The 12,895-nt window shown below is 32.0% G+C and overlaps 1 protein-coding gene across 1 annotated transcript in view; it reads left to right on the top strand.

Moving 5' to 3' along the window:
• The first annotated feature begins 2,408 nt into the window (after positions 1-2,408).
• LOC124360813 (protein unc-45 homolog B) overlaps positions 2,409-12,895 on the top strand; it is a 33,374-nt gene continuing 22,887 nt past the window's right edge. The window contains exons 1-2 of the mRNA XM_046814730.1: positions 2,409-2,529; positions 8,338-8,450. Of these exons, the coding sequence (XP_046670686.1) occupies positions 2,424-2,529; positions 8,338-8,450 (219 nt within the window). The 5' untranslated portion in view covers positions 2,409-2,423. The remainder of the gene's footprint in view (positions 2,530-8,337; positions 8,451-12,895) is intronic.

The following is a 12,895-nucleotide window of genomic DNA, read 5'->3' as shown; positions in this document are numbered from 1 at the left end:
AACATAGATTACTAAATGACAAATACTATTACACTGATTGATTCGGGTTTTATGTATTTTTAAAGCCGAGATCTAAGTATTTTACCGATAAGTAAGAAATTCGGAATTCCAATTGTATATAGTAGTTTATTTGTAAAATAATTCTTAATTATAACTGGGAAGCTTCGATGTTTAGTGTGGATTTCATCAAATTCATCGATTGTAACGATTGTTCTTAACCGGTATTTTTGGCTAAAATATAAAATTTAATTATTTATTTTTACCTCATTTTGATTTTATTGCCAGTTAATCTTAACAACTGCATACACTCTATCGCAAAAATTCGAGTGGTGTACCTTAAAGAATCGCATAGGTTAAATAGACAGAGAATTAAGATCCGGCGATGTATTGGTGGCCATCTTGATGATGTTAGCCTCACAAGAGCAGTGTTATCTATATGTATAAAAATTAATGTTTGTGTGTTTGTCCTTTGTGTAATCGCAAAATACTAGACAGACCATTATGAGAAATTTGTATGTATACGTATTTTTCCACGGAGAAGGTTTATAAGCTATGCCCATTGATGTAACTCACCACCAAGCGGCGCTGCAAAAGATAAAAGGTTTCAAAGCGCCTGCACACTATAAACTGCAATTACGAGACAGTTACGTATATTACATAGCCAAGCACTATTTGAAGGCGCTAAGTTATTATGTATGCAGTATTTGTTTTTAAGATACATTTCTGATTGAACTTAAAGTTTGAGTGTTAGACCACTTTATAATAAAGTACATGTACGTGCACAATGGCTATAAACATAAACACATTTTCTTGATCGTAACAAAAAGGCAAACTCTACATCGGCGTTGTAAATATAATTAAATTAAACCAGAAGTTCACATACACGGGCAAAGCTTACGAAAAGCGTGCAAAGCCGCGGGAAACAGCTAGTTAATCATAAAATGGCAAGATGTCTTATAACATGTGTTTGATACTCGCCCAAACACCTTTTTAGTTTGTTCTATATATTTATTGGTAATTCAGAAAAAATTAAGTTTGTGCAAAAATACTTGTTTTACGTCGTACTTCAACAAGTATGCATTTTATAAGACAAATAAATACACCCGATATGCTAAACGTGGCTTGAAAACAGTAGCCTACTTAGTGTTGCGCTTGGTTTGGACGTAAAATTTAATTTAGTCATTCCTCACCGAACATATTGAAATAAGTCTTGTTAAATAGAGTGGTATGCAATAATTTTATATTGAATTTCGACGATTTCCTACAAGCAAACAAAGGAAATCCGATAGCTTTAAACAGGTTGAGGGGGGGGGGGTGGCAAACGTCACGAATGCAGTACTGGCTTTGATTATGTAAAGGTCTATGAGAAGATATTTCTGCATTGCTATATTCCGCTGTACCTTTTTCTTTCACCGAGGCTTTGCGCTTTCTACTGGCAAACGGTAGAAACAGTAGTTATAATATGTTACAAAAAAAAAGAAAAAACACAAGATATTTAGTACGCTCTGACAAAGATACAAATGTATTTAAAAAGACTAGCTTTGCCACACACTATTTCTGCCACACAATCTTCACTCATGTGGATGCAGTCCCAATCAATAACACCTCATAATTTCGCTACCAACAACTGACAGGGCCAATAAATATTCTATCAAAACAACTTTTGCAAATAAAGAACTGCCACTGGCCTATGTAACAATTCAATTACACTTTACAGTCATAATTGACAACATTACCAAAGTTCTTTAATTCAACTGTTGACCACTTTGGTCTGGGCTACGACTAGAAGTGGAATAAGTTCCTCGCTTCCTGAACGCAAATTGAATTATATTCAATCTGTGTGCATTAATTAATACTACGAGTATAAAATCTTCACTGTGATTTATTCGTTTTAGGGGTTAAAGCAGTAATAATAAAAAAGCAGACTTTTCTTGAGGATGTTTCAGAGGCAATTAAAACTGTAAAATAACCATTTAAATGGACTTAGGACCCACCTGACACAGTGTCATCGCTTATTTAGGGGTTAACGCAGTCATAATAAACAACAGAATTTCTTGAGGGATGTGTCAGAGGCAATTAAAACTGTAAAATAACCATTTAAATGGACTTAGGACCCTACCTGACACAGCATCATCGCTTATTTAGGGGTTAACGCAGTCATAATAAACAACAGAATTTCTTGAGGGATGTGTCAGAGGCAATTAAAACTGTAAAATAACCATTTAAATGGACTTAGGACCCTACCTGACACAGCATCATCGCTTATTTAGGGGTTAACGCAGTCATAATAAACAACAGAATTTCTTGAGGGATGTGTCAGAGGCAATTAAAACTGTAAAATAACCATTTAAATGGACTTAGGACCCACCTGACACAGCGTCATCGCTTATGCTAATGCTCAAGTGCAAGTGGTGAGTGAGGTTATGTCATTGTGTCAAACAACCGGTTGTGCGACCTACTTCGTCTCGCGGCGGCCAGTATCTGTGTTACCGCTACCAAGGGTGCATCTTTCCCGCACTATGTTATCAGGTAACTTTCACTTTCACTTTCCTCTTGTCTCAGTCGATTGCCCTTATAGGTTAGGTGTATAGGTTAGCTCTGCCCACCAGTTCGCTACAGCTGATTTGTTAAATTTTGTGTACAAAAAACTGTGCATTTTTCTATATCAGCTGTTATCGGTGGTTATACCGTTTTACAGTCAACTCACCAGTCACGTGATTCCAACACTTTGTTGCGGCATAATGTTTACGCAGATTCGTCCTTGAGTTTTTGCGGCCTCCATTATTAACCAGTTTCACTTTCTCGCGCGCTCCACATCCTTGTTGGCGATTAAAACACAACTAATTACAGTAATTAGAAAACATCCTTCAAAATATTTTAATTATTGGGGTTTTAATAATCGTCCTCTTTAATTTAAGAAAAATAAACAAATTGAAAATGCAACTTTACTGCTATTTAGTTAAATTTATCGTACGCTTAGAAGAATTTACAAATAGGCCTACTTCGTTACATTTCATAAAATATATAATTCAAAGTAATCATTTAACAGGTGGCCTTTTGTAGAAATAAAGTATTAATACACTGACAACCGATGTTATCTAGATAATGTGAACAAATAAATCGATTGAACGAATAAATACATGAATATACCCTTCGAGAAACTATCAGATGGTTATGGTGTTATCGTACTTATTGACGGATTGTTATTAAAAGACACATATAGTCTCAAAAGACCGTCAGATCGTCACAGTGTTACAGATCCCAAAAGGGTAAGCGATCTCTGTGTGACTTGAATCACGACATAAGATTAGCATAATGCGGTACTTTGGCTAGGGTAATGTTTTTGTTTACCGTCCACATCCTGTCCTAAGGTGTGTGGATACTTTTATCTTTTTCATTAAGATATATTAATAATATGCATATTAACACATTAATTTGTTATACATACGAATAATAACAATTTTTACTCGACGATTAAAACATAACCTTAAATGTTTGCAAAGTTGAAATTTCAGTATAAACACGTTACGTTTGCTTAACACTAAATAATTATTTTAATATTTAAACTGTCCCCGTGATCTACGTTATACATTGAATATTTCAGGTGTTGGACAACCAAGATCAACAAGTTTCCTGGACATTTCCAGCGTAAAGCTGCGTAGTTGAGATAAGCCAAGGAGTCGCAAGGTGGACGGTGAAAGTGATACTGTGTGTCAGTTCCCTCATTAGCAAATTAAGATCGAAATCGCGTTGATGCGAAAGTTGCAATTGTTTCACAAAAGCAAATCTCCCACACAGTCTGAGAAACGAAACTGTGTGTAAACAGCTGCGTTACAAAATGCCAACTCACTTTCGGTGCAATTCTGTAATGTTATACAATTATGTTATTTATACACTTGTGAAAACAGTTTGAACTATTCTAACAAATTAAAAATACATCACGTAAAGTCTTCTTGGTTATTAGGCTTACGTGACCGGTGTCATAATAAACATCCACGACTTCCGGTTAACACTGCGACGAAACACTGCTTACACAATTAGATTCTTGAAATATTTCGGCCTTATTGTGGTAGAGCCAACTTCATTAACAGATGTTACACTGAAATTGTTTCGACGTGGAGTGACCTGTAAGTAGGACATCTGTGTAAATGAACTTTTTTCCGAACAAATTGAAACAATACTAAAATCCAGGAGCGCCAATGGCCGCACACAAATGTACACAAGTGTTAGAATAAAAAACTAAATTGTATATAACTAATTGTGTCCTTCATAGACAAATTGACTACTCTCCAAAATAAAATAACACAGCTATAAAAATAATTAAAGAATCACAGACACTGCCTTTTTGATATAGTAATAACATTTATTATGTTTAGCTGCCGAGAGGGGATAATTATCAAAGAGTACAAAATAGTTACAATTATTTAGGTTTTATTAAAGGCAGATATTTTTAACCTTGGAATAAGTAATCAAAAGCGTTGTAAAAGTTCCTCCAACCACATACAGAAAAGCAAGAAAATAAATAATCTAATGAAAAAATACACAGTTTGCAAAATAAACAATAAAAACCCGAAATTAGAAATCTATAAAACTTTGATACATAGTTGAGCATATTAAAAGTTTCGAATTGAATAATACAATGTAAACCAAGGGGGATACGTGTTATTATTAAGTGGATATTTATTTATTAAAATATAACTATGTAATAAATAAAAAAACAACTCCTACAAAAAGTCTACGTGTGTATACAATATGGAACACATAAGGTACATTTAGTAGACGCGATACCTAGGTCTAAAAATTTAATTATCATTTCGCAATAAATAATAAAAAAAGTGTTATAAAGTTCGAAAATACCCACTAACCCATGTAGGAGAAAAAATTATGGTTGCCTGTAAAGTCGGTTTTACGGGCGAAGATTTTACGTGACAACGTCTTTTTCTCGGTAGAATATTTATTGATATGAATATTATTAAATTGCACAATAGGAACAAGGAATTGAATGAAAATAAGAATTGCACAAATTTTAACTATAGAAATATATTTTGTTTACTAAAACATTGTACATAATTTGAAATTAATTAAAAGTTTTTATTGTAAATGGTAAAGTTGAATAAAACATTTACTAAAATTGGAATTTGAAATTCTTGCTAAACACAGTTAAATTCTAACTCCGCGCGTGGTGATTGGTCGGTTTAGTTCGTTTGTTTGGTCGCACTGTTATGACAGGTTAGAGGTTATAATTTGTTATTTTAAATGTTTGACTAGCAATACGCGCTGTTTCTTCTCAATCGACTGAATTACGATTGATTGCAGAGTGATTTAAACTAATAATTTACTTAACACTATCAACATTTGTCAATAGTATGACATAACCTATAAACTCAGTTTCTCAACTTTTGTGTCAATCTAACAATTAATCAATCAATCATAGTTTACGATAATGAAATATCAGTGTACAATTATTTACCTTTATTTGTGTCAATCTAACAATTAATCAATCAATCATAGTTTACGATAATGAAATATCAGTGTACAATTATTTACCTTTATTGTTGTAGTTGTTGTAAATGACGAATCTAAGCACTCCACATTTTCACGAATAAACATAGTTATCTGCTTTATCCCGTGCGGCGGACCCACAGTTATCTGCTTTATCCCGTGCGGCGGACCCACTGGACGGGCATCGTAACGTTACCGGGCGTTACACTTTTTCATGAGTGACTCCGAGCCGCAACCTAATTTAAGACGTTGTCACGTCAAAAATGTTCAAATTATATCTACTTCAAAGGTGTTTAAATTCAAATCATAGTACGTATTGCCATATATCAAGTTCGATTAGTTTAACCTGTTAAGGCTTTAATCACGATTTTCCCTTTGATTGAATCAAGAAAAAGTAATTTATAACTGTATACTTTTATAACTATAAAACATCCAAAAATACCTTCGCCTAATCGAATTTCACAAATTAAATAAATGATACTACATAATTGAGGCAAGGAGGCTTGAGGCTCCATATGCGTGGCTCATACATGTTCTATGGCTCATACATGTCTATGGCTCATACATGTTCTATGGCTCATACATGTTCTATGGCTCATACATGTTCTATGGCTCATACATGTTCTATATCCTTGAATGTGTACAAATTTGTTCTTACCGGGAATGACTGTTACTGCGATAGTAACCGCAAGATTTCTTTTCCAGTGGGTATGTGGAAATTAATTCACAATGGTCCATTAATTAAATGAAGTAAAACAGTCATATTTTTACTCAATTATTTATGTTACTATTCTGACATTTGTTTTTGACATTATAAATTATAAATGTTTATTATAAAAGAGCTATTAATGACTTTTATCAGTTAACTAACAATGTACACAATTACATATTAATTTATTGACGTATTGTAACAGTAAACATTTCAGTTACATTTCTACCAAGTTTTTCATACATTTTATGACAGTTTAAGTTGAAATATTTAGGTTATCATGCCCAGTAAACTCAACATTAACAATATTTTATTGTTGCAGTCTTATATTGATTAACAATAAAATTAAAATAATTATTTTTGTATAATAGTTTTCTGTTAATCATATAAATGAGTACAATACAAATTCGAATAGTGTTCTATGGTAACTCTTAAAGCAAATAGGAAATATTGTACTCGTATATGTCTCATTTGAAAAGAAGTGTTGTAAAAGTGTGAGGCATAGACGAACATGATTTCTTCGTGGACATACTATTACATCCGTAGCCAGACTTCTGACAAACCATGTAGCCTATATTTATGAAAAATATATATTAAATATTTTCTCCAAAACGTAATTGACCTTTTTAGCTTTGTATTTTACTGCCATCAAAGTTACATGATACGGAGCAACAATGAATATTTTATATACTTAATATTTGTTTGTATATATGCATTTTTAAAACCACATAGAATGAATAAAGAGACCAATAGAGCCAACGTTTGAGACGAAACGCTTGTCAGATGCCGGATGTGCACGCATCTTGTAATAAGTTTAAACCAGGATTATAAATAGTATTATGTCTCAAATTCATAAACATTTAACTTCAAAAACTCTGAGTTTTGTGTCTCAATACTAACGTACTGTTAAACGTACGGTATCTGAAAACTGAGTTTCTTAAGGGAACATCCTATACTTAATTCTGAAATATTTGCATGTTTAACCATTTATTATCATTGATACACTAAAGTCTAAGGTGGATGTTAAGTTTAGCTCCAGTTCGGCTTCCTCCTAGTGCAGGAGGACATACTTGACTCCTGGAATTTGGAGTTGTGTCGTCATCAGAGTGCACAATTCCAGACGCTGCACTAAGAGGAAGGTGAACTGGAGCTAAACTCAGCATTCCCATTGAATCAACCCTTTCGACTATGCGTATTAAAATTTAAGTTTTTGAATTGAAACAATCATGGTTTTTACTCGAATTCCTATTTTTAAAGACATTTTTAGTTTATTCCCTTGATATAAGTGGACCCACAGATGTGAGGCCAGTAGTTGACCAGCGTTTGTACATATCATAAATATTATCATGAAGGAAACAGGATTTTTCCGGACATTTGCCATCGTTCAGTGAAACAAGAAATCAGTAACACTACGTTTCGAGATCTGAAATCTGATCTCTTCTTCAGGTAAAGAACTAACCAAGAACTGTTTATAGAGTTAGTGAATTTGACAAACAACATGTAGGTTGTGATTCCTGACTAAGGCGTGCCACACAACGCTTTGGTAAGATTTGTTTATTTTAACCTAGTTTGTAATTATGTATTAGGTTAGTTCTTTACCTGAAGAAGAGATCAGATTGCAGATCTCGAAACGTAGTGTTACTGATTTCTTGTTTCACTGAACGATGGTAAATGTCTGGAAAAATCCTGTTTCCTTCACAATCCTTCCATCGTCAAAAATAACCTTCAAACAAAGAATATTATCATAGTAAAATCAAAGACTAAGACGGATTGAAAATACGACTTAACGTGATTAGCAACTCTTTAAAGACAATTTCGGAATTGAATTTTCAAAATTTGTTTGAGTAGAATGCAATCAATTCAAAACCAGAAACAGCTGAATATTCTTCTAAAAACATGCGCGGACCGTAATTTTATAGAAACAATTGTGATGAGGCCAACCCTCGCCAAAAGCCCCTAACTAAAACTCAATATCCAAGATCCCGCTATTGTGAAAAGAATATTCGATATTCCACCCTATAGTAAAAGATAATTTTAGATTTGTACTATTCATTTGCCATTTGCTTATCAACTAAACACAAATTACGTTTTCTCCACCATATACATGTTACATGCATTACTTACAGAGCTCATCACGTTGGTAGCCCTGACAGCGAGGGTGCTGTCAGCTGACATGGATTCGGAGGGTGTTCCCCTAGCCGCAGCCTTCAGCAACACCTTCGTCCCCAAGATGTTTCAGGTAACTCTGATCCTTGGCGTTTCTTTTATACAGAAGTGAAATGCAATCAAAGACTGCTCTGATACTTTTCTTGTTTCTGTTCAACGAAGTCGAACTTGTACCCCCTTTCAAAAAACACCTAGTTTAATGGTTTTAATGTTTCGTAAATTACGTTACGATGTCCATGACACCAGACACAGTATAAATTCAAATTCGCTTTTTGTGTCGTTCTGATTTTTGGTATATTTTGGTACAGTTTTCACTGTCGGCTTCTTTATAAACTAGGGCAGGTTCCTAGATATGATATACTATGATTTTAATGATAGAAAGTAGAGAACAGTTTATATAATGCAAAAATTGATATTTTGAACGCTTTCATTGTTAACACTGACTATACCTTACGACTTATAACAAAATAATGTGCTAAGGAATTGCACATTTCATAAAGCCTACAAAGAACTCTGCAATGGCACATATCTATCTCCAAACAATAGCCCATAATAACCATTTTTTTAAGTTTACATTTTTGGCATTTCCGAAGCTATTTACTAAATCAATAAAGTATCCATATCAATGCGCTAAGATACTTCAATATTGGGTCAAAGTACTCTTTAAGCAAATAATGTCGATCAATATTTTATGTATTATGTTTAAAAGCCCGCGTGTTTTGGTTGCTCTACTTATGGCAAAAAAACGGCGCCTTTGTTCTGATTGGTTGAGTGGGCATTATATCACACTTCATTACGAAGTATAAAAATTAAATTCAAGATTAACTAACCTTTAACTAAGGTTAACTAAAACCTATTAGTAGAGATGCTATTTTAGTACACTTAAATCCTAATATATATATATATATATATATATATATAAATATATTCTTGATTGAGAAACAAGGCAAAATAAACTATGGAACAAATATACTAGATCCGAAGTCATTTAAAATGTTCATAAATATTTTAGGCAATTTATTTGATCATTGCAAGAGGGTAAAACTCAACATTGGCGTTGGAAATATAATTCACTCGAACCAAAAGTGCTCATACAGGTGAAACGTCTAAGAAATTGAGTGCAAAGCCGAGGGTAACTTCTAGTTGAAGATAAAATAATAAAAACATTGATTTTGCATTCGTAACTTACAATATGTTCACCCTTATACACATAGTCAGAGTTGAATTTATACGATTATAACAATTACCGTATTTCAGGTCCACTATTGTTGTAGACATTGCACCGCCCCATCATAAGGTCATCAACAGAGTAGAAAGCTTTAGAAATTAGAAAATTACAATGTTTAATAATTAGCTTATTGATTAGTTTGACCGCTGGTTGCGGAAGATGTAATAGTGATGCTGAGTTCGAAAGTATAAACCTGTCTTTGGTATCATATTGGTGAACATTCCTGCAATTAATGGAATTACACATTCGGTCTGAAGTACGTAATCACTTCAAAGGTAAAGAGACGAAGCAGTCAGCAATTAATTGTAATACCCTAAAGAATGTCTACAAGATTTTCTTTTATTTAACTTTCAATTATTCTGAAAATTTGAATGGATTAGGCCATAGTAGGTCACTTTGTACATTTTTGAGAACAAAATTTTAATAGCCATGACATAAATACCTGACCAAACTCTTCAAAAAAAAAAAACTTTAAGAAGATAACTTTCCCAGGTCAGCTCTATATAAAGTAACTTCCCAGAAAAAATTTGGGGTTAGTATTCTCTTAAAGGACGTCATCAACAGACAACAAAATGGCCTATAATACTAATTTAACTTTAACTGTAACTTTTTTACTCTATTCAACAGTGCTAAAATTATGTACTCGAAATAACAAAATAGTACAATGAAAGATCAAATTAACGAAGATTTTACAAAGAACAAAAAATACACCCTAAAATTTTCAGTAAAGCTATGTTTTTAATATTTGGCCAAAGAACATTTTATAAATTCACCTCCTCAGTCATTGCCCATGGGCATATCATTAATGTTTGCACATCTACAAATTTGACTTACAAGTTAAAAGAAATAATTAAAACCACATTCTTTGATGTGTTTGTAACTATAGCTTATTTTATTATTAATTATTAATAATAATAATATTATAATATTAATAATAATATTAATAATAATAAATAATAATAATAATAATTATTAATTATTATTGTATTTAGGTATAATATATCATAATATTATACATATATATATATATAGTTTATTTATATATATATATATATATATATATATATATATATATATATATATATATTGAAAATGCCAAGAGCTTACGCTCTGACTAAAATTTGTGCCTTCATGTTGTACTTTAATTGACTCTAAAGCTAATTGTTTTAACGCGGAAAATTATTTCATTGCAGATTCCGTGTTTCGAATCTTGTATAATATTTAAGTTAGTACAAAATCCGTGTTATGTACTTTTTATTTAAAAAAATTGTACTAACACAACTTAAAATTTGTTTTACTCAAGCGTAATTCATAATTTTTTTAATTATATTTTTTTAATCTCTAAGACAGAGCAAATGAAAATAACAAATACCAATTAGATGTTCTGAGACCATTAATTCGTATTACAACTTTTTTTAATAAATAAAACCCTGCTTTAAATATTTTGGTATATATATATATATATATATATATATATATACTATATATATATATATATATATATATATATAGTTTGTATTAATAATTTCTAAATCTGTAGTGTTTTCTTTATTGTGTTTACGGCAAACCATATTTCTGTAAAACATTTTTAATTGCATGTTTGGTGAAGCAGGTCTACTTCGAGATTAGAAATTCTTGCAACTTGTACTTACAGGGTAAATTGAGCTTCAAATTTCTATCGTTTTCTTAATGGTGACGTTCCAATCAAAGTATCTTACAATCATTCAGATAAACCGGTTACCGGTTGGATATTAGATTACTGGAAATATCTGGATATATATAAATAAAAGTCGTTCCTTCTAAATGCAAGGATTCCGGGATGGATTATATCCAAGGAAATAAAACTGTAGTGCCGTTTGATAAACTAGAAACAAAGCACGAACTCTGCAAAATGTTACTTTTGAATAAAAACACGACCGTGGAGTTTGTGTAGATGTATGTATTACTATGAAATATTAAGTAGTTCCTAATCCGTATTAAATAAATTTAGTTTTCTGAATAATTACTAAAAATATCATCGTGCTGTAAGTAGTTACAATTATTTCCCCTTTACTGTTGATTAAAATAATTTAATTTAAGTTTACCGACAATCCAGTTTTTCGTATGATTTTGCTTTTTTAAGTCATAAGTAATTTATTTAATTTGTTAAATTGCATCAGCTGACCGAATAGGAATAGGTTAAATAGTAAAGAAAGACAATTATTATCCTTATTAGTACAAATAATTGGCATTACATTTCATTATTAATGTACCATAGCATTCCAACATCAGCAGGACTGTTAATGGATAACGGGAAAGGAAAAACGTGCCCATAATTTGAAACAATGTGACAGATTTACGTAGTATGGGTATAAGAATAGAAGTGGCTTGCTTGTAAAAATAAATTGAATGTGCCATGTTTACATATATCCAGTTACTAGTCAGTGTAGCGTGAGGCTACATGATACCTGTGAATTACGTCACATGCCTGCCGCGGCCGTCCTCATCCACTTAACGGTGATATAGGGATCAATCCGTTATGTAAGTTATATTGGTTACGTGAAGTGATTCTTTGACGACCTTCACGAAGCTTACTTCTCTATTAGTTAAAGTTAGGTTAGTTAGGTTTTAAAATTTTATTATTGTCAACTTTATAACGTAAGGGTTTAAAACATGTTTGTCATTTTCGTTATAAATTAAGTGTACCTGATAATAAAATGACGAAGTTGTTTTGATGTACTTTGGATTCTCGAATATTGCTGGAATTTGATTCGTCTTGATGAAATTAAAAAGTGCTTGTCTACAAACCCATTATATAGCAAGATAAAAGTGTAAAATTGGTTTAACTTGACAATGAGTATTTCACTAAATGAAATCTTAAAACTTATAAATGGATCGCTATGATAGCTGATGAGGTCTAAACAATAACAAGACAGTTATGATTTTACATTGCGCGCTATATCATGTTAGTGAGGTTTCATTAAAGGCTAGCTGTTGTAGTGAAATGACCTTGTTATTTACACTACGAGAATAGTATTAAACTTCTAAAACTTACACAGCTTATTTTTCGTCGTACAATTGTGGGAAATGGTTCATTTTAAAGATATGGTTAATACGCACACAAAAGCTTTTTATAAAGCGAATAAACTTTAATATTAAAACAATGAAATGCAAAATGAGTTTGAGAATTTTCTAGATACAATTAAAACATACAAAACTGTTTTATCTGTATGAGAAAAAATATCACCAAATAATGTTATAATTCTGAATTATTTTAAAGTGTGTGTGTGGCTTAAATACAACTCTATATA

This window comes from Homalodisca vitripennis, chromosome 4 (genome assembly GCF_021130785.1).
Source record: "Homalodisca vitripennis isolate AUS2020 chromosome 4, UT_GWSS_2.1, whole genome shotgun sequence".
NCBI lineage: Eukaryota > Metazoa > Arthropoda > Insecta > Hemiptera > Cicadellidae > Homalodisca > Homalodisca vitripennis.
The sequence above is the reverse complement of the archived record's forward strand: the minus strand, read 5'-3'. Positions and strand labels throughout refer to the sequence as shown.